This window comes from Dendropsophus ebraccatus, chromosome 8, assembly GCF_027789765.1.
Source record: "Dendropsophus ebraccatus isolate aDenEbr1 chromosome 8, aDenEbr1.pat, whole genome shotgun sequence".
Taxonomy (NCBI): Eukaryota; Metazoa; Chordata; class Amphibia; order Anura; family Hylidae; genus Dendropsophus; species Dendropsophus ebraccatus.
In genome coordinates this window covers 85,886,824-85,910,296 of record NC_091461.1, presented here as the reverse complement: position 1 = coordinate 85,910,296, position 23,473 = coordinate 85,886,824, and the positions used below count along the sequence as shown (strand labels likewise).

Sequence of the window (23,473 nt, the reverse complement as noted above, 5' to 3'; positions counted from 1 at the left end):
TCTGGCACTTTCTGACACCAATTGATTTGAAAGAAAAAAATTTTTCACTGGAGTCGCCCTTTAAGAAGTTTACACTTTTAAGCTAAACCCAAATATTCCTCGGCTCCATGTATTGCAGCTTGCTCCCAAGTTGCCTGTGACAATGTCTCCGGTGCCCGCCACCTCCTCCTTCTGTGGCACAGATTGCTCCAGATGCCCCCAGGATCCGAGCTGCTGGCTTGTAACTGGCAATCAGCCCTCTAATTGTCAGTGTGGATGGCTTTCAGGGGGCTCTCAGCGCAGAGCTGCGCTTTGTAAGCGGCAGCACAGACAAAGTTTGATTTTGTTCTCAGCATGGGGTAGCTGGATTTATGGCCTCTTTCCCCTGTAAATAATATGCAGCGGGACCCCAGCAATTAGTTTTTAAAATGCTTCAGAGACAGCGAAAGACGAAGGGAGGGGAGCGATGGATGGATGGATGGAGAGCATCTCTCGGCTTAGCTCAAACTCTAAAGTATCCAAGCTTGAAACATTCAAGTCAGAGGCTACTGATTGGATCAGATCACATAAACAGAAAAAAAAAAAGAAAAAAAACCCCAGCGTAATGGTACCTAATTGGTTCTGTAATAGCATTACACAAGGATAATAGCCTGTTATGGCCCTCTGAACTATTAAGAGCTTCCCTGGCGCATTGCCTTGATGATATTAAAGGGGAAATCTAATGATATTTTGGTTATTAAATGCGTGTAATTAATTTATGCACCACTGAAAATAAAGTTTGCCTGATGACCCACTCAAGATCCATCAGGAGATCTAAAGTCAGACAGCTGTTGATAGGTTGCTGTTGTCTGCCTGGTGTCTAGACTCTTAGTTTTAGGGTCAAGAAGAAGCAGAGTAAATATTTTATAAACATGGAAATATTCAGGGTAGAATCTGGTGGAACACTGGGGAGACTGGCAGATGGCCTGATACTGTATCTATTAATATTTTTATTTATTTATAAAGCGCCCTTAATTCCAGAACACTAGCTACCAGTTACAGCGGGAAATGAGGGGTTAATACAGGTCTGGATGTCAAGAAGAGACATCACCCGGGGTGTTTACCCTCTCAAGTCAAGCGCTAATACTCTCCCTTGTCTTGTATCTGTTCTAATCAATGTGTTTATACAACAAACCTTGCTGAAATAGATGACTTCACACAGACTCCGTCCATTAGTAGGAAGCTTTTCAGGAACTCACTGGGGAATATATTAGCTTTTTTCCATTTAAGAAAATGTAATGTACACCCAGGTGAAGTCCCTGTCAGGTTATCCTCTGGGGTATACAGAAAGGAAGTGATGAACAATTCATCACTCCAAGAAAAGTACAAAATAATGAATATAAAACAATCCATGTACAGATAGAGGAATGAATCTCTAGTTAAGGAATGCAAGAAGGGGATAGATGTCTACGAAGGAAAACAGATCTTGCATTTGCTCTTTACATATAATGAGAATGTTTGAAATGTAAAAAAATAAGAGATCCATGCATAATGCAATTTATTATTATTATTGTTATTATTTTTTTTTTAGTTTTGCTATAGTAAGCGATTCCACAGATACCTGTGAGGTTTTACCTTACAGATTCAGTTTGTTGGCCTAGCCCAGGAAATAAATATCCTCCTCAAGGCAGAAGGGCTTGTTGGCGCCCCCCTTGAATACAGCATTAGACCGGTATTACATGGCAGCTTGTTTTAAGTATATTATGAGAAAATACAACTGAAGACAGAAGGAGAGATTATAACTATGATTGAACCTTGAACACCTTGAGAGTGCAGCATTTTATTACTTAAAACATGGATACAGCCTATGGCCACCTTCACACAATGTATATTTTATATTAATCATGGCCGTTGTTGCGATTTGCAACAACGGCCGTGAGTCATTCAAAATATGCATTGGGATGAAATCAATGGAATCACATTGATTCCATTTATAATATACACATATTATACACTCCCTAGCGGCCGCAGCGAAAACTGACACGTCATTGAATAGCGGCTGCACAGAACTGTCAGTTCACAATGGAAAGTGCAGCTCCGGCCGCACTTTCCATTGTGTGCTATGGTTGGGATGCGGGCACATCGAAGCACATCCCAATTTAGCATAAATGAAGTTCATCCGGCTGGTGCAGGATGATCTCTACTGACACCAGCGGTTCTGTGAGCCGGACGTGTCACAAAATGGCCTGTGTTTTACAGTGTGTGAACCCGGCCTATGGCTGTATCCATGTTTTCCAGGCCGCCTTATGGCTGCATCCAGCTTCTTCAGCCACTGGTAAATAAATGTTGCATGCTCAAATTTGGACAAACCTGCACATGCTTGAGGTCCGCTCATCTCAAATAACTACCAATAATGTAATCTTTAATGTTAAGAGTGCTTAAGAGGAACACAGAAGAAAGAATAGGTAGGGAAACATTACCCATATGGTTACATGGTATAAGAATCAACTCGGCAACATTTACCATTAATTCCAAGAATTACAATGATTTCAGAAGCAGCATGCTAAAAGTAAAACTAATACAAGGTAATAACACCAGGAGCTCTATATATGGCCCCCAAGACGGAGTACAAAACCAGCCCCATAGAATCCTTTGGTGTCCGTCCAGTAGCATTACTTTTGCCACTGGTCACCTCTCTGTCTGGTTATTGTGGCAGGACAGATGCCCAAGGTCCACATTTTCATCTGTTGTGTCCAACTGAGCCAAAGCCAAACTGGCTGAACACAACTGATATATGTGAACTCTCACATTTAAGTCCCTTGGACTTTATGTGTATTACCCCGCTTTGGGGTAGCCAATAGCGTCGAATGATGATCAAAAGATCCAGGAAATGTGGACTCTCACCTTTAAGTCCCTTGGACTTTATGTGTATTACCCCGCTTTGGGGTAGCCAATAGCGTCGAATGATGATCAAAAGATCCAGGAAATGGGACACTCCCAATGTCGGGACCCCTTGTTTTCATACAGTGTAGAGAAGAAAAAAAGGTACCTGGGTAAATATTCTGCACTGGGCAAAAATTTTTTCACATCGAGTGGAGTGTAAAAAAAATAAAATGGTTGATTTATTGGAAAAGAACCACGGAATCCCTCGGTGGGCCCCAAGATAGAGTGAGCCCCCTCCCTGAAGAGAAACAGGGCTGGGTCCAGGGGAAGAAGCTGCATAGCTGGCGCCAGCACCCCACTGGGGCCCCCTACTTATGGGGGAAAAACTTGGCACCATATTTATGAAGCTCCAATCAATTTAAGGTTCTTACCTATGTTCCCCCCTGACACTAGTAGTAGTCCTGCTTGATGCAGTTTTTTCCAGCTCCATCTCTCTTGCTGTTCCTCTTCCTGTGCACATCGGTAACGATGTCCCTGCAGCCCTTGTTTAACGATTATCGGGCCGTGAAATAGGTCCAGTAAACGAGCAACGATCTAGTAGATCGCTGCTCGTTTACAGGTATTATCGGGCCCCCATCGGCCCGTGTAATACCGCTCTTAGACATCCACCCCATAGATAGTCTACCCTGGTAGTTAGCCCCTTCCCCTTATGTAGTCATCTCCCGTGGCAGTTAACCACTCCCAAAGGCATCTTCCCTTTTAGTTAGCCCCCCGTCCCCCTTAGGTATCTCCTGTCGTAGTTAGACCCCTTCCCTTACATATAGTCATCTCCCCTGGTTGTTACCCCAATGGAAAGACCCCAATTTGACATACGTTATAAAATGTACAATTCTTGTACCTTAGGGGGGCCCTCAAAGTCTGGGTCTAATATTAGCTGCTACGGCTATAGCTATACCTATGGATTCTATAGTGTTATTTATACCAAGAGAATGTATTTTGCAATATTGGTTGCAACCACAGAGGCATTTAATACTGTCCCATATAAAAGGTTGGTGCATAAAAATGAGTATGCTGGGCCTAGAGGAAAAAATATGTAAATGGATAAGTAACTGGCTGAGTGATATAAACTGAGGGAGGATATTGATGGAGCACTACAGCCGCGTTGGAATTGGGTTCGGGAAGGAATTTTGTCATTTTAAACTTTTTTTGATTTTAGTGGTTTTTGGGTCGGCGTTTCACCCGAACATAGACTTCAAAATGTCGACCCAAATGCACCCACTCCAGAAAGGAAGGGGTTAAGTGACCCCAGAGAGTTTTCTGTGTGCTGGGTAGCTGGGGTGGAGGGGTTTGGGGGGTGCAGAACGTCACAGTCTGGTCCCCCAGACTATGCTCCATTAGAGGGGGCCGTTGGATGGTTAACTTACCCCCGGTAAGATGACTCTTGTGCATTGTCATCTCAGCCAAACAGCAGCTCCAGCGATGTCCCAGCTGCAGCTGCGGTTCACCGATCTGACATTTGAAGAGCCAAAGCCCAGCATACTTCTAGCTCAGTGTTCCAGGCTCTGGTGAAGAATGAAGACATCTAGGGTGAGTATAAACAGTCCCCCTTCTTCCCCCAGCAGCGCACCCATCCCAGCAAGGAATGGGGACACTTAACCCTCTTCCTTGCTGGAATAGGTAGAGTGTGAGATCAATCTGGCCCCCATGGGGTTAATTGTGGATGCCATGGATTCTCACTTAACCCTCTGGGGCCACATTGTTCAGTCTGGCACACAAAGGGTTAACCCCATAGATGACCCTGGGCGTACCTGTACGTCCCGGGCTGCCTAGGGGTGTTCAGACCGGGGCCGCGCACTGTCCCCGCTCTGAACCGCCGTGGTCCCGGGTGCCGCTTGTAGCCCGGGACCGCGGCTATTAGCGGGCACGGTACGATTGCTTGGTATCGCCACATGCGCAATGACCCAAAATTTTAATTTATCACATTCCTGATCTCGCACGGTAAACGGCGTAAGCATAAAAAAATCCCAAAGTGCAAAATTGTGCATTTTTGGTTGCATCAAATCCAGAAAAATTGTAATAAAAAACGATCAAAAACTCGCATATGCGCAATCAAGGTACCGATAGAAAGTAAACATCATGGCGCAACAAATGACACCTCACACAGCCCCATACACCTAATGATAAAAGCGCTGTAAACATGGGGATAGAGCGATCTTAAGGAACATATATTTGTTAGCAATGGTTTGAATTTCTTACAAGCCATCAAATAAAATAAAAGTTATACATGTTACATATCGTTGTAATCGTAACGACTTGAGGAACATATATAACAGGGCGAACGGCGTAAAAACAAAGACCCTCCAAATAAATAAAAAAAAACTTTTTTTTTTTTCAATTTCACCACACATTTAATTTTTTCCTGCTTTTGCAGTGTTTATGAACAAATTCAGCTTGTCATTGCAACGTACAATTAGTGGCACAAAAAGGGCTCAGGTGGGTTTCTAGGTAAATAAAGGCAAGTGTTATGGCCTTTTAAGCACAAGGAGGAAAAAACGAAAATGCAAAAATTTTAATTGGCCTGGTCCTCTAAGGGTTAAATGTGGATGTCATCCATCCTCACATAACCTCTTGTGTCCTGGAATGTAAGATGGCGAGATGCTGCATACTGTAAGGTGCAGAACACCTGTCAAAATGATGCGTTGTGCTTCTAGTTTTTTTGTGTGTGTTTTTCCCTTTTGTTTTTCAGACATCAGTATCCAGAGGATTGCATCGGATTGCATTGATGACCAGCATTGTGTTTTTTTTCTAAATAAAATATATTTAATACATACAGTACTTTCCCCTATTGCGTTGTTTGTTTAGTTATTTTTTATGGCAGGCTTAGTAGTGGAAGCTATCTGATAGACGGAATCTATTACTAAGTTGGGGCCTAGTGTTAGCTGGTATAAAATGGCTAACACTAACCCCCCAATATTACCCCAGTAGCCACTGTACCAGGGGTACTGGGAAAGCCAGGTGCCAGTAGTTCCAGAGCTTCAAAATTGGAGCTCCTGGACCGGGCGGTAGCAGGCTAGTATTATTAGGCTGGGGAGGGACAAAATAAATGACCCTTCCCACCCTGGTGATACTAGGGTGCTGCTGTTTGTTTTTGTTTTTTTAACCTGGCTGGTTTTGAAAATGGAGGGAACCGAATGTGTTTTGTTTTTGTTTGTTTGTTTTTAGAAATGATTTAGGAAAAAATGCATAGGGTTCCCCCTATTTCTGCACTAGGGGTACTAGGGTAATAATGCATACATCTCAATAGAGAAAAGTATTTTATTCAAAAATTAACACCCCCACTAGAGATGATCGAACATCGGAATATCTTAGGTTCTATAGAACTCAAACCTTGTCAAAACTTCCGAATTTGATTCCTGATGCCTTCCCGGTCCGTGGGGAGGGAGGAGAAAGCCTGGGTACCGCCTGGAATTCCAGGCGGTACCCGGGCTGTCTCCTTCTTCCCCACGGACCAGGAGGGCATCGGGAATCGAATGCGGAAGGTTCGACAAGGTTCTACAAGTTTCGAGTTCTATAGAACCTAAGATGTGCGATCATCTCTAACCCCACACTCTTGATTGACCATTTTATTAAAAAAAAAAAAAACCAATGGTCATCAACGTAGTCCACTGAATCTGACGCAGCACTCTAGACACCAATATCTTAAAAAAATAAAAAAGAAAAGAGAAAAAAAACCACAAAAAAGCCAGGAGCAGAACACCCATCCTTTTTACAGGTGTTCTGCATCTTACAGTATGCAGCATCTTGCCAGATGCTGCCTACAGTCTAGCTCAGGGAGGGGTTAAGTGAGGATGCATGGCATCCACAATTCACCTCATGGGGGCTAGATTGATTTCACGCTGTACCCATTCCAGCACAGAAGGACGTTAAGTGCGCCCCTTCCTTGTTGGGATGAGAGAAGTGCTGGGGGGGAGAAGGGGGGACTGTTTATACTCACCACAGATGTCTTCAGTCTTTATCAGAGCCTGGCACATTGAGCTAGAAGTGTGCCAGGCTCTGGCTCTTAGCTGTCAGAACAGAAAATCAGCAACTGCAGCTGGGAAATCGTTGCAGTCACTGATTGGCTGCAGTGATGATGCACAAGCATCATCTCAGCCAATCAGCGGTTGAAGCTGTGTCCCATCTCAGCCTCTGATTAAAGAACACATGGAGAAGAGCGACTGCCCTCCCCCCTAAATAAAGCACAGTCTGGCCCACAGGGGGTTAAGGTAATTCCCTGGGTACCAGATTGTCACCCCCCTGGACGACAGTCTGTCTCACAGGGGGTTAAGTAAACCCCCTGGGGACCAGGCTGTGTCATTTTTCTCACATAAAAGCGCCAGTCGAATGACATATGAATAGGCTATGGGTTTTTTTAGTGGCACAAAAGACTTTCTTTGAAGTCTATGGGAGAAAAACATCATAGTTTGCCTGAAAAAACGCCAAAGCCTCATCATGCTGCGTTTTGATAAAACTGCCACAGAGCCTCATAAACGCCAAGGAGGGGAGCTTAAGGCAATGTGTGTAAGGCAAATCATAAACTTCCATTGACTTCCGGTTAACATCTGTCCGCTGGCATTTTTATGGGGCTTTTCCCAAAAAATAAGGCAGTGTGAAGACAGCATAAAGGAACTTGGGGCAGATTGGAAGACTGATCCATGGAAATATGACAACTGGTTGCTGAGGGAATGGATGGGCTAATGTGTCTCTGTTCTGTCTAAATAACGGTCTTCCCACTGTTTTGAACTGAGATAACTCACATTTGTTTAGCAACATAAGATATAAACAGTGTAAACCATTGCTATAGAACAAATTTCTATTGATTATTTCATTATTTGTATGTTCCATTTATTTGTATAATGCAAAATTTTATTTTAAAATGTTGCCCTTCTTTCAGGAAATGTTCAAAATGATCAATATTGCTATTGGAAACCAGAATCATAAGTGTCTTTGCATGTGATATTGTGATTTTTTATTAGGTTTTATTAGATCTAAAAAATAATAGCCACGTTAGATTTAATATCATCTAATCGGTGTATTATACAAATTTTTAATTCAAGACCATAGTAACTGTGCCATTCCCTGAACAGATTCACTTATACTTGCCTTGGCCATAGAAAGTTAGGATTGGGAAAAAAAACACCTTCCAGTTAAACCTATTTTTTGCAATGTCCCCTTTAAGAAGCTCTCATCCCTTTCTGTATCTTTACTCTAGGAAGCACCTATCTTTTGTGGTTATTCTTCTTTGCTCCATCCGCTCCTCTCACTACCTTCCATCAATGTTGTTGCTCCCCAGATCCTTCTTTTCTCATCATTAGAGGCTCTCCTCACCATCGACATCCTCAGCAGTACCTGATGTTGCTTTTGGAAGCATCCAGGCAGGAGAAATATTAACTGCTGTAATAATTTCATCCACACTAAACATAAAATACAGTAAAAAAAACAAAAAAAAAAAAACAAACAAGTGTGAACAGGCTCTTATTTTCGTAGAGAGATGAATTATACGTGTATTCATATAAAAAAAAACTATATAAATAAATAGAAATTACATAGTTAATATGGTTGAAAAAAGACATATGTCCATTAAGTTCAACAAAGGAGGGGATGGATGGAGAGAAGGGGGATGGACGATGGGTAGGTTCTATACGTATGCATTAATCTTATTTTGTTCTAAGAAATTAGCTTGGCAGACATAAACCTAGCCCCAGAATCAAGGTCTACTGCTACAATATTTGTCAGCTAGTATATGTGTATTATGTTTATTGTCATGAGTAACATTTGTTTACTAGTTTGTTCAGTTGTGTATATAATACATAAAATTAAGTGGTACTTAGTAGTGGGAAAGGACGGTTGCACTTCTGTTTGTTCCCTAAAATGCTTCTCTATCTAGAATAGCCATAAATAGTCTGGATCTGATTTAACTCCTCTGCAATAAAATGTATTTTGCAATTAGCTCAATGGGCAGATTTGCTTCGCTTGGACAATCTTTTAAGTTATTCTAGGATGTTTGTCTAGGTCTCTACATATCTCTCTGAAGAGCAAGGTGACTGGTCTCAGTTAGTAGCCTCTCTCCCCCCCGTTAATTGGTTCTGTGCATGGATCATTGCTTTAATGAAGATAATGTGGGGAGACCCACTAGTTTTATTACATGCCTTGTTTAGGGCCTATCATTATAATCTACAGTTTGACTTCTTACAGAATCAGCCACTTGCTAAAGACAGTTGGATGCAGAGTTCGGACTGCAGAGGCTATCCAAGCTATGACGGCATTATTAAAGTTCTAATAAACTGTACCATCATTCTTTTCTTAAACCAGGTTGGTAAGTGGCATGGTAGACATATTTTATAAGCATAGAAAAATGGTTACAGACAGTTTAGTTTATATGGTTAGAATGTGACTACAGTGCATACAAGGTGATAAGGCATCTATTTCAAGGTGAACTATTTTCGTTCACGGCTACTTACTAGCTTCAGAACGGGACATTAAGCTATTATCTCTGCCCACACTGAAGTGTGGAGGACTACAAGTTCCAGTAAGGCAATTACTGCTAAATTTACAAATAGACAAGTGAATGCAGAATGTCATCAAAAGAAGACAAAAAAGTACAGGAACACCCAAAAAAGGGCTCATGTGGGCAGATTAGTAATATCATAATGAATTAGGGCTTGGTTTACACATAAGAAACTGACCATAAAGATGCCTGATGATAGAACCCTATAGGCCAGGGATGCTGAGGAGGAAGTTATGTGTCTCACCGTCCTCCTCGGCACCACTCCTGGGGTAAACTCTGCTCCAGATCACTGTTAGGAGCAACGGCGCCCCGCCCCTTCCTATGATGGAAGGGGCGGGCTGGATCACGTGGCAGTGCTCCTAATGGTCCTCCGAAGCAGAGTTTACCCCAACTAATAGCACGGGACTGGTGCCGAGGAGGAATATAAGACAAATAGCTTCTTCCTCAGCATCCCCAAGGCTATAGGGGGCTATCAGCAGGTTAGATTCTTCTAAATTGCTGATAGTTCCCCATTAAACTGTCCTATTAAAATGAATGAGATCGGTTCAAAGTTGCATTTACCTCCGGCGCTTTTCTACTACCCCAGAGGGAAACGCTGCCGGATCACTGGATGAATGTCAACCTGGTCTCAGAACAAAAAGCCAAACATAATAGGTCACTAGATGTGAGCTATTGTTACAAAAGCAAAGTTGCCCCATCTTGAATAGGGTGGCATTGAAGGGGTTGTACGAGATTACAGAGACACAAACAATAGCACTCTTGTCAATGAACATTATTCTTTCATTGACTTAGGAGGTACCTTACTATCAGTGTTGGACTGGGCCTCTGCTCAACACGCAGGTGGCACACAGTGTCTGTCGGGTGGCAGGGCCCCCAGACAGACACAGTGCTGCCCCTTTAACAATGCTGTCACCTGACTGGGCCCTCACACAGTCAGGTGACAGCATCAGTGTTCAGGGCCCCCCCGGGCGGCTCCCTGGGGGTGTCCTGCCCAGCGCATGCACCAAATAGCTCAAATCAGTGTTCGCCGGGGTCAGGACTTCCGGGACAGAAATCGCGCGTTAGAGACGCTCCCTGTGTCGAAAGTACCAGCCCCGGTGCACACTGAGTTTGCTGGTGCGTGTGCCAGCTGGGACATAGGGAGCTAAGCAGGAGCCGAGCAGCAGTCGAGCAGCAGCCGGGGATAAGGAGAGAGCTGACGGGGGAGCGTGATGTAAGGTTAGTTTTTTTTTTTTAATCTGCCATCTATAAGGGGGAAATAATACGGGGGTAGCCATCATTAAGGGGGAATAATACAGGGGAATCGCCATCTATAACGGGGGACTAATACAGGGGGGGGGAGCCATCTATAAGGGGAGAATAATACAGGGGGGAGCCATCTATAATAGGGGAAAAATACAGGGGGGGAGCCACTATAGGGGAAGAATAATACGGGGGGGGGGGGGGGGCACTATAGGGGGGGAATAATACAGGGGGGGGAGCCATCTATAAGGGGGAATAATACAGGGGGGGAGCCATCTATAAGAAGGGGAATAATACAGGGTGGAGCCATCCATAAGGGGGATTAATACAGGGGGGAACCATCTATAAGGGGGGAATAATACAGAGGGGAGCCATCTATAAGGGGGGAATAATACAGGGGGAGCCATCTATAAGGGGGGAATAATACAGGGGGAGCTATCTATAAGGGGGGATAATATAGGGGAGGAGCCATCTATAAGGGGAGAATAATACAGGGGGGGACCATGTATAAGGGGGGATTAATGCAGGGGGGAACCATCTATAAGGGGGGAATAATACAGGGGGGGAGCCATCTACAAAGGGGGAATAATACGGGGGGAGCCATCTATAAGGGGGGAATAATACAGGGGGAGCTATCTATAAGGGGGGATAATATAGGGGAGGAGCCATCTATAAGGGGAGAATAATACAGGGGGGGACCATGTATAAGGGGGGATTAATGCAGGGGGGAACCATCTATAAGGGGGGAATAATACAGGGGGGAGCCATCTACAAAGGGGGAATAATACGGGGGGGAGCCATCTATAAGGGGGAATAATACAGGGGGGTCACCTATAAAGGGGATAACACAGGGGAGACATCTATAAGGGGGATAACACAGGGGGGTCATCTATAAGAGGGATAACAGGGAGCCATCTATAAGGGGGATAATACAGGGGGACATCTATAAGGGGGTAACATAGAGTCAGCTTACCCACTAAATGAGGGTGTAAAGGGGCCCTTAAATGTTTGGAGAGAGATGAGTATGGTGCCAGAGTGAGGAGCCTAATATGTTTGTCTGGCAGATTCTGTGGATTTGTGGCTCAGAGAAGTTCTCATAATGGCCCAGGACGGATGGAGAAGAAAATGAAAAGGAAACAACTCTGATCAGAGAAGACGTCCCCTGTGAGTCACTTGATATACCTGAACTGAATGTTTATGGTGTACAGAGCCTGTGTAGAGCTGGGACTACCTCTATATCAGTGCTTCTAAAACTGTAATGCAGGCCTCACCAGTGGGGCGCCCCCCTAGTTGTTGGTGAGGCCCACCTGGTGGGCCAATTTTCACAAAAGTAACTATGATCTGCACAGTCCTTTTTCTGTTTGCAAAGATCTCCATTACTAATTTATTTTGTACTTACTTTATCAGTATATGGAGCTTGGGAGACAGGTGAAAGCTAGCCCTAGCATTACTTTCAGCTTTTAATTGGACTTTCACCACAGATGGTGAGGCCCAGGCACCCTCTTGGTCTGTTGGGTGAGGCTCCACTAGAAAAAGTTTGAGAAGCACTGCTCTATATGACTGGATGAGGTGATTAGTCAGTATGTGGTGGTAATATTCGTTACTTGTGATTCAGTATTGTGTTTTATTGGTCTTAGTATACTGGGTTGATCAGTAACAATGTGGTGATGGTAGTGGTTGTGGTGTGGCATTAATATTTCTGGTCAGTAAACAGGATTTGGTCAGTAATGTTGGTCTTGGCATATATATATATATATATATATATATATATATATTTATATATCTTGGTTGAGGCCCAGCGGACATGGGGGGGGGGGGGGTAGCCTGACTAGTATACTGATGCACAGAGGAAAGCCCACATATAATAATATAGACAGGAATCTTCTCCTTGCCTATAACAAGGTTCATCAGTCAACAACAACAAAAGCAGATGAGAATAGTAATGTGTGTGGTGTGTCCTGCTGACTGATATGTGTAGTGAGAGTGCTAGATTTATTGTCAATAGTATGTGTACGTTGTATTTGAATTTTTTTACAATTATTTTTTTCTAGAATACAAGCCCTTTCTTTCAGGTGCCTTGCTTAGTCTGGCCTCTCCCCAATGACCTGTCTGGCACAGGTGACCCCGCCAGGAGTATTACTCCTGCCAGCTTAGCTCATTGGATCATCAAGGCACGCAAGCTCCCTCACCACGTCAAGGTGAAGGCACCATGAGGGAGCCCCTCCACCCTAGCCCGATTACCCATCCCAACCCATAATTTACCTGTACTTTAAAAACGTGGACGCTACCATCACCCATTCCAGCCCAGCAACGCCTGAGCACCTTAACACTGACCCTCCCGGCGCCCTTCACAGCCCAGGCCTGCCCCAGCCCCCTAACGCGGACCCTCCAGGTGCTCTTCCTAGCCCAGGCCCGCACCAGTCTTCCTCTACTACTTCTCCTCTTCTTCCAATCCCAGGCTCGCCCCATCCCCCTAACATGGACCCTACCGGCACTCCTCCCTGCCCAGGCCCACCCCAGCCCCCTTATGCGGACCCTCCCAGCGCCCTTCCCAGCCCAGGCCCAGCCCTCTAACGCGGATCCTTCCAGCGCCCTTCCCAGCCCAGGCTCGCCCCAGTCCCCTAAAGCGATTTCCTCATGGCGCGCTTCCCAGCCCAGGCCTGCCCCAGCCCCCTAATGCGGACCCACCCGGCACCCTTCCCAGCACCAGGCCCACCCCAGTCTTCTTCTTCCTCTTCTACTTCTCCTCTTCTTATTCTCCTCCTCTTCTTCCAAGCCCAGGCCCGACCCCACCCCCTTACATGGACCCTCCCAGCACCCTTCCCAGCCCAGGCCTGCCCCAGCCTTCTAATGCGGACCCTCCCAACACCCTTCCCAGCCCAGGCCTGCCCCAGTCCCCTAATGCAGACCCACCCGGCACCCTTCCCAGCCTAGGCCTGCCCCAATCTTCTTCTTCCTCTTCCCCCTCTTCCACTTCTCCTCTTCTTCTTCTTCTCCTTTTCTTCCCAGCCCAGGCCCACACCAGTCCCCTAAATCAGACCCTCCCGGCACACTTCCAAACCCAGGCCCGCCCCAGCCACCTAATGCGGACCCTCCCAGGGCCCTTCCCAGCCTAGGCCTGCCCCAATCTTCTTCTTCTTGTTCCTCTTCGACTTCTCCTCTTCTTTTTCTCCTCTTCTTCCCAGCACAGGCCCACCCCAGCCCCCTAACGAGGAACCTCCTGGCGCCCTTTCCAACCCAGGGCCGCCCCAGCCCCCTAACATGAACCCTTCAAGCGCCCTTTCCAGCCCAGGCCTGCCCCAGCCCCCTAACACGGACCCTCCCGGCGCCCTTTCCAGCCCAGGCCTGCCCCAGCCCCCTAACAAGGACCCTCCTGGCACCCTTCCCAGCCCAGGCTCATTTCAGTTGTCTTCCTCCTCTTCTACTGTCCTCTTCTTCTCCTCTTCTTCCCAGCCCAGGCCCGCCCCAGCCCCCTAGCATGGAGGCTCCCAGCGCCCTTCCCAGCCCAAGCCCACCCCAGTCCCCTAATGCAGACCCTCCAGTTGCCCTTCCCAACCCAGGCCCACAACAGTCACCTAATGCGGACCCTCCCAGCGCTCTTCCCAGCCTAGGCCTGCCCCAATCTTCTTCTTCCACTTCTCCTCTTCTTCCCAGCACAGGCCCGCCCCAGCCCCCTAACGAGGAACCTCATGGGGCCCTTTCCAACCCAGGGCTGCCCCAGCCCCCTAACGTGGACCCTTCAAGCGCCCTTTCCAGCCCAGGCCTGCCCCAGCCCCCTAACACGGACCCTCCCGGCGCCCTTTCCAGCCCCCTAACAAGGACCCTCCCGGCACCCTTCCCAGCCCGGGCCCATTTCAGTTGTCTTCCTCCTCTTCTACTGTCCTCTTCTTCTTCTCCTCTTCTTCCCAGCCCAGGCCCTCCCCAGCCCCCTAACACGGAGCCTCCCAGCGCCCTTCCCAGCCCAAGCCCACCCCAGTCCCCTAACGCAGACCCTCCAGTTGCCCTTCCCAACCCAGGCCCACAACAGCCCCCTAACGCAGACCCTCCCGGTGGCCTTCCTAGCCTAGGCCCGCCCCGGCCCCCTAATGCGAACCCCTGTCGCCCATAGCAACCAATAACAGCTCAGCTTTCATTTTACTAGAGCTCATGAAAACTTTAAAGCTAAGCTGTGGTTGGTTGCTATGGGCAACGCAGAACATTGCTACTGTAAGACTGCTTGATTAATTTACCCCTATACATTCTAATATCCAGTCTGTATAGAGCAGCATAATCTGTCATTGAGGAAGCTGCAGACAACCCCATATTACTCTATGGTCCAGATTAGAGAGCTATGTATGATCTGAACGGCAGCAGCCTGTAACCTGTAGTGTTATATGGCCGTGTCTTGGAGATGACAGTTCTTTTCTTACAGATCTCCGTGGCCGCCATTACTAATGTCCACTATGTCCTGTACAGATAAGTCTGTTAAATGTCAGCTTGTTATATGGCCTCCTAACCTCACCAGTCTCCCCCCATGATCAGTGTTCCTCCCCCGCTGTCCTGTGTGCCTTGTGTACCAGTAACACTTACCAGTAGATGTTCTGGGATGTACTGGGATGGTGCACCTTCCATCAGGCGTCGGTGACAGGAAAAATGGGCAGAAAATTGCCCCTCAGCAACCACAAGCTGCCACAAGACTTGTATACAGCTCCAGTGATCGTGGCAGTTGGTGGCCAGCCACAACAGCCAATTCAAATCATAACATGTGTGATTGGACAATGCCTTTTTTTTTTACACTGTAGTAGCTTTATTAACAACCAGTTATCTTTAACATACATACAATGTACTGTGCAGCAGCTCCAGCTAAGAAGCAGGACACAATAAATTACCGTATTACATGTCCCATAGATAGCCCAACAATAATAACACAGGAGTCGCTACACTATACATTATACCATATTATATAGTTACCAAGAATTTTTTTTCTTCGCTTTGACAATGAGGGGTGTGATTTATTGTGTGTATAAGGGGGGCTTGTCACCATGAGGGTCCCCCCTCTTTTCCATAACCAGCCAGGAAAAAAAAAACAATCAGCAGCAACCTTGTAAAATCAGGATAAGGAAGTCCCTGTATAAAAGCATATATATTTCCCAGTGATATGCTATGACATTTTGCAATAGATTTGTTGGGTCCATGGTGTTTTTTCACAATGCTGCAGGTGCTGTAGGTATATGATATATTATGGGTGTTAATTATCCTATTTTTAAGCCTTTGGACTGATGAGCCATCCACAGTTTAGTCCCACCAGTGTCTGATCGGTATTGTAGGCCATAGACTGTATCCATGTTTTCCAGGACTCCCTAGGGCTGCATGGAACTTCGTCCGTCACCAGTATTCACACGCCAAGCGTTCGCACTCCAGCATGCTCCAGTCACCCTCAACTCTCCAGTGCACAGAGCCAGGCTGTTGCACGGCAGAAGAACAAGATAGAGCACGTTAAAAAAAAGGACTGCACCACCAGAATTCCTGCATCCGCTATTGTTAAAAAAAACAAACTAAAAAATAATCATGTAGCTATCACACAGCCATAAGCTGTATCCATCTTTTCCAGAACTCTCTAGGGCTGCATCCAAATTCTTCAGCCACCGGTATTCAAATGCTAAGCGATCACTCTCACACTCACCTCTAATAGCGACCTGTAACCTCAGCTCAGCTCCCATTTAAGTGAACAGGAGCTGATTAGTGATTGATGACCTATCCTGTGGATAGCTTATCAGTCTATTTTGACAGAAACGCCCCATTTAAAATTGTGTAAAAACACAAAAAAAAACCTTGTAAAAAATTGTCAAGGGGGCGTTTATACGTAGTGAATTTCACAGTGAAATCCGCTGCAATACTCAGTACCATTATAGTCTATGGCTCTACATTCCCGCTGCAGATTTTCATTCTACTGTGAGAATGTGAGTAACATTTAGCTGCCGTGCCTGTAACAATAATAAACAGCCAATGCTTACCTGCCTGTGTTCCTCCCGGTGCACTCCTGCTCAAGCCTCAGCTAACTGTGCACTGTCCCGCCGCACCCTCTGATTGGTTGAGCGAGCCGTGAGCGACGGGTGACCAAGAGACTCAAACAGGAGTGCGCCAGGGATAAGTATTGGCTGTTTATTCTTTGTACCGACACGGCATCTAAATAGTTAAACATATCTGTTACTATATTCTCTCAGCAGAATAAAAATCTGCTGTGAAAATAAAGGACCATTAGACCATAGTGGTACTTGTGAAACTGGCAGCATGAAATCCACTGCAAACTCGTTAAGTGTAAACACCATAAAAGCGGTTTTCCAGTTTAAACTAACTTTTCCTTTATTCACAGTATAGGGGAGAAGTATGAGATTCTGACCTCCGTGCCCCCCGGGGATCTCTAGATTGGTGCCCCGACTCCTTTGTTATGAATGGAGCTGCATGTTGGCTTGTGACTTGCAGCTCCATTCATTCTATGGAGCAGCCAGAGAGAGCCAAGCATAGCACTCAACTCTTTCCGGCGGCTCCATAGAGAATGAATAGAGCTGCAGGTCACACATCAACCCGCAGCTCCATTCATAACAAAGGAGCCAGATCTAAAGACCCTGTGGATAGGGGGCAAGTAAGGTTAAAGTGACTCTATACCCACAATCTGTCCCCCCCAAACCACTTGTACCTTCAGACAGGGGCGGTCTTGGCATTTCTGGGGCCCCAAGCGAAGTTATGTCTGGGCCCCCCCCCTCAACACGCGTTCCAAAACAATAGACCGCTGTGTGTGGCCCCTAGTAGTATATACCCCTTGTGCGCTACCGCCAGTAATATATACTCCTTGTGTGCTTCCCCCAATAGTATATACCCCTTGTGTCCTGCCCCCAGTAGTATATACCCCTTCTTTGCTTCCCCCAGTAGTATATAGACCCCTGTGTGTTCCCCCAGTTATATATAGCCCCCCGTGTGCTCCCCCAGAAGTATATAGACCTCCTGTGTGCTGCCCCAGTTGTATATAGACCCCCTGTGTGCTGCCCCCAGTTGTATATACCCCCTGTGTGCTCCCCCACTAGTATATAGGCCCCCTGTGTGCTCCCTCAGGGGTATTTAGCCCCCCTGTGTGCTCACCCACTTGGATATAGACCTCCTGTGTGCTCCCCCACTTGGATATAGACCCCTGTGTGCTCCTCCAGTAGTGTATAAACCCCCTGTGTGGTTCCCCCAGTAGTATATAGACCCCCTGTGTGCCCCACCAGTATTATATAGACCCCTTGTGTGTTCCTGTGTGCTCCCCCACTTGGAAATAGACCCCTGTGTGCTCCTCCAGTAGTGTATAAACCCCCTGTGTGGTTCCCCCAGTAGTATATAGACCCCCTGTGTGCCCCATCAGTATTATATAGACCCCTTGTGTGTTGCCCCAGTAGTATACAGACCCCTGTGTGCTCCCTCAGTTATATATAGACCCCCTGTGTGCCTCACAAGTAGTATATAGACCCCCTGTATGTTCCCCTAGTAGTATATAGACCCCCCTGTGTGCCCCACTAGTAGTATATAGACCCCTGTGTGCTCCCCCAGTAGTATATAGCCCCCCTGTGTGCTCCCCTACTTGGATATAGACCTCCTGTGTGCTCTCCAAGTTGTATATAGACCCCGTTCTGCTGCCCCAAGTAGTATATAGACCCCCTGTGTGCTGCCCCCAGTAGTATATAGACCCCTCTGTGAAGCCCCAGTAGTCTATAGCCCCCCAGTGTTCTCCCCCTGTTATATAGCCCCCCTGTGTGCTCCCCCCATTTATATAGACCCCCGATGTGCGCTCCCCCAGTTAAACAGACCCCTGTGTGCTCCCCCCCTTTTCCCTGCGATCACAAGAGGCCGCACTCCCCTTGTCCTGGCGCCGATGCTCCAGTGATGTCACTGGAGTGCCGGCACCACAAGGACAAAGCTGCCACTTGTGACCGCAGGGAAAACCCTTCCTGTGGCCGCAAGAGTGACTGACACTCCCGCCATGTAAGTGCTGCTCCTGCATGTAACTATGAGCGCTCATTACGAGTGCTCATAGTTACAGTTCAGATGGCAGCAGCGAGCGGGGCAGCGGCCCTGTCCAGCGGCCTTGAGCACAAGAGCGGGGCGTGGGGGCCCCCCTGGATTTTGGGGGCCCCAAGCGATCGCTTGGGGTGCTTGGTGCCAAAGACCGCCACTGCCTTCAGATAGCTGCTTTTAATCCAAGATCTGTCCTGGGATCCGTTCGGCAGGTGATGCAGTTATTGTCCTAAAAAACAACTTTTAAACTTGCAGCCCTGTGTCAAACGGCCATGGCCTAGATAATCTGTACCCTAACTTTTCACCACCCCTCCGTCCCTCCTCCCCACCCTCTTCATCATTAGGAATGCCCCTAGAACATTTTCTCCTGTCTGAACATTGCACAGGTGCCTTAACCATCCATTCCATGTGCCATGCTGACAGGTGATGAATAGTAGAAAATCTGCCTGGAGCATTCCTAATGATGAGGAGGGCAGAGATGAGGGATGGAGAGGTTGCGCCAACCTAATGCATACACAATCTAGGCCACAGCCGTTTGGCACAGGGCTGCCAGTTTAAAAGTATTTTTTTACGAAAATAACTGCATAATCTGCTGAATGGACCCCAGGACAGATCTTGGATTAAAAGCAGCTGTCTGAAGGTTGAAATGGTTTGGGGGTGGGGGGCAGATTGTGGGTACAGAGTCGCTTTAAATCTGAAAACCCCTTTTAACATTTTAACATAAATCAGACAGCAAGTGGGCCTCTACGCTCTCCAATGCCAGTGCTGAATTTTATTTCCAGTGTGGCCCTGCTGACGAGTTACGTGAAAAGACACTTTAAGCCGCCATGCTTTATTACATTCTTATATACATCCTATTGACACTGCATAGAAAAGTAGGTTTATCACAATAAAACAATTAATAGATATTTTCTTTATCTGGTTAAAAAAGCATTTGAGAGAAAAAGTTTCACGTGTATGATATACAATTCTCAAGACTAATGCAAAGAATTTACCGATCAACTTTTCTTGTCGCGGGACGAGCTGCTTTCATGTGTGAAGCACTATGTGTCTATTGATTCTCACATTCTTACCATGCTCAGCTTTTAGTAATTCTCTGAGATGTCAAAGGAGAGAGGTTCACCCAAGTGCTATATCTATCCATTGATTTCAATAGTAAAACGACCACTGAATGCTGTTTTGAGTCAGCCACAGGAAGTCATGTAACCCCACTTCTACCAATAGGTGAGGGTCCCAAAGGAGAGGACCTCATTATTCACATTATTAACATATGGATATGCCATACAGTATATGTTCTACATGGTAACATTTATTTAAAAAGAGAAGGCAAGGAAGTGAGTTACTTTTTTCCATGCTGGTAGCTAGAGGCATGGCTAGGATCTAAATGATCAGGGCAGCTGCCCCAATATAAAATATCCCCCCATTTTCAAATAATATATCTGTACACTACACTATCCTTTGCTATTACTTTATCATAAGACCTGTACCTATAGATACACCAGCCCTGTCCTCAAAAACAATTTAGCATTTAACACTTTGGGGGGGGATTTAAATCATTTAAATAATGTATCATGATAAATGAGGCATAGGAGGAGGCCACACCTCCTCCCCGCCTTGTCACGCCCCCGCAAGCTCAGCCAGCCCGCCCATCGGGTGAGCGGGGTGCACGGGAGGCATATGCAAGGGAGAAGGGGCGAATCTGCACCATCTCTCTGGCGTATCCTTTGTAATCCCCCCCCTATGTATATATATCATAAATAGACATTAGTCTTGTACTTACTAAATAATAACTTATACAAGGAGTAAATAATTTCACAATGACCACATATATCTACTCAAACCATACTATGCTCATATAGAGGTCACATATTAGTATCAGTGGTGCTCTGCAGGGTATTATCACACTGTAGACCTGATATAAGTGATTAAAATGACAACCAAAGACTCACAGGTGACATCTTCTCTAATCAGTACCATTTACTTTCACTTGTCTCCTCCATCCAGGCAGCCATGATGACTTCTTCTGGCCACTACATTCACTTTAAGATTTTCACATGGTTAGACCGGCGCAGCTGTGGGGACGCTGATGCCGTGGTCCTTTTTTGCACCAGCTTCCCCCCATCGGCGCCATTCTGTCCATGTGACAATCTTAAAGTGAATGTACCGCTGGTACACTTAGTTTAAGTAGGCATTTTTTACTTTGTAGAGGGCAATATGGGGCCATCTTTACTAAAGGGGCATTATTGCTATTATTACCATGTAGAGGGTAATAGGGGGGCATTATTACTATTATTACTATGTCAAGGGCAATATAGGAACATCTTTACTAAGAAGGCATTAGTAACTATGTAACTATGTAATAATGCTCACCTTAATAATGGTGCCCCCCTAAAATTGCCCTTTACTTATTAATAATGCTCGCTTTAGTAAACATATCTCTCCTTAGTAAGTAGTGATGTCTCTCTGTTCTCTGCAAATCTTGCACAGCAGCCCATTGCTGTACATGGGGCTGTTAGTGCACATGCTCGAGATCTGGAGTTTAGTTTTTAAGGGCACAGATAGGGCCTTACTACTAAGGGAATAGAGGTATCCTAAGTATTGTTTTAGGGTCCAAACTGAGCCTAAATACTCAAAAACACAGAAAAATTCAACAGCTCACCGCAATGGCAAGATACAGTGTTTTTGTGTGTTTACAATTTCAGCCATAGCAACGTGCTCCTGCCTAGTGTTAATGGTGTTCTAGGTGAGCTGACTAAATTTGTCTTTTTTTCTGTGTTCCAGATGGGGGGAGTGGCTGCCTCTTCTTCGTCATGCGCGCCACCTATCCCACCCAGGTGGTGTAATTACTTTTGCCAGTATAAGATGGATCTTGCATGCCCAGAACATAGGTGTATTTCATGCCATGGAGAGGCCATAGTACAGTGTAGGACTGCTCCGGTATGAGGCCACCTTAACGTGGTGGGGTAGTTTACACCATTTGCAAATGGTAACCAAGAGCCTAATTATTTTTGTGGAAGTTTTTTTTGGCAGTTGGAGGGGGCTGCTTTTAACAATTTTCATGTCTGTAGTGGGTCTGTATCTTGGTATTGCGGTGAGCTGTTGCATTTTTCTGTGTTTGTGTGTTTGCAATTTCAGCCATAGCAACGTGCTCCTGCCTAGTGTGAATGGTGTTCTAGGAGAGCTGACCAAATTTGTCTTTTTTCTGAGCCTAAATACTACAGGGAAGAACAAAGTTTGCACCGTTACAGTGTGAAGCAATACAGATGGGGACTTTGTATAGCAATAAGAATGGTGCTGTAGCAAAGAGCCTAAAATGTTTGGCAGATTCTGTGGAGACCAGTTGTCACAGGAAAAAGTCTTCATGGTGGCCATACCAGATGGAAAAGAAAGGAAAAGTCAGTGACTCCAATCAGATCAGACTCCCCCTGTGAGTCACAGGATGTATCTGCACTGTAATCACTTATATGGCGTGCAGCATCTGTGTTTCATTTGTATCTAACTCTATATAGGCCAGTGGTATTGTGGTGGTAATTGTAGTAGTCACTGGGCTGTAATATTAAGTTGTTGTTTTTTTTTTTATATATTGGTATTATTGGTCTTGGTTTACTCGATTTTAGCAATGGTATGTGAGGGTATTATTCACTATGTGGTGAAATTTTAGTGATAGTATATGTTTCTTATAAACTAGTATTACTGGTCTTTGTTTACTGGATTCAATCAGTAACAGTGTTATGGTATGAATTCACTTTTGGATTTTCTGCTGCAAAAAATCTGTAGCGTATGGCACTACCCTATAATTGTGTGATCAGCAGTGGAAAAAAGTGTTTGGACGTGGTATGAGCATGTTGCTATGGGGGCGTGATTTTGGGTCATTGCACGTCGCATTGAATGCCTCTCTTTGCTCTCAGCAAAAGTTGGAAAGTATGCCCCCCCTTCCATGTATACTGTTCAGGGCCTAGTATTCAGGCATGGGGAGGGGATCCTGTAGTACCCCCCACCCCATATACTGTTCAGGGCTTAGTTTCTATACATATGGGGTGGGGTTAGGGGTTCTGTGAGGGCACCAGGCCCTAAACAGTATCTGAAGTGTGTTACAGTAGTGTAGTGCTATGTGAAGTTTAAATAGTCTAAGCACACACCATACCATGTGGATTACATTCAGTGGGACAGTTTGGGACCATCCAGCACACTTATGGCTACACACTCTGTCTCCCACTGTATAAAAAATTAAAAGGAAAAAAAAGTCTATGTTGCTGAAGCTCTATGTATACTGGTCAAATGCTCGATGTACTGGTCAAATGCAAGCCTAAAGGACAATATATTTTGCTCTTAAATTCTTTGGGAATGTTGCATGTTGGGGTATTTTTATATACACTAGAAAGGTCATCACAGACATGATGTGAACTGGGACTAAAAAATAATTATAATTAAATTAATTTCAATTATTTGGTACTGTTGGCAAGATCTTGCCTGTACATACAATGTGCCTACCCACATTAGGAAGAGAAGTCCTCTGTATTCTAATGCAAACAAAAAGAGGCATATGGATGTAATGTTTAAGATTAATCTTGAGGTTTCTGTATAATTTCAATGCCAGAAATGTGTTTGGTAATTAATATTCATATTACACACCCTGCATGGTGACTACTTCTTCAGCCTTAATAACTGCCAGCTCCAGAATAAACAATAGCAATTGGCTTTAATTATCAGTGTTTAATGGTGCAGAATCACACGGGGCAGGGAAAGAAGTAAATAATTACTGCCAGAACTGTGTAGAGTAACTTTCCTATCAATTCAAAGTGTTAGAGTGGGGGA

At 45.6% G+C, this 23,473-nt stretch overlaps 1 protein-coding gene across 6 annotated transcripts in view; it reads right to left on the bottom strand.

Moving 5' to 3' along the window:
- Positions 1 to 15,364, bottom strand: part of DRGX (dorsal root ganglia homeobox) — a 46,416-nt gene extending 31,052 nt beyond the window's left edge. For 2 of the 6 annotated variants that reach the window (XM_069979256.1, XM_069979257.1), the window contains exons 1-2: positions 15,200 to 15,364; positions 8,100 to 8,294 (exon numbers count right to left, since the gene is read on the bottom strand). In XM_069979256.1, the coding sequence (XP_069835357.1) occupies positions 8,100 to 8,131 (32 nt within the window). In that variant the 5' untranslated portion in view covers positions 8,132 to 8,294; positions 15,200 to 15,364. The remainder of the gene's footprint in view (positions 1 to 8,099; positions 8,295 to 15,199) is intronic. The other 4 variants (XM_069979258.1, XM_069979261.1, XM_069979259.1 and 1 more) reach the window with 2 other exon arrangements.
- Between the last annotated feature and the right edge of the window lie 8,109 nt (positions 15,365 to 23,473).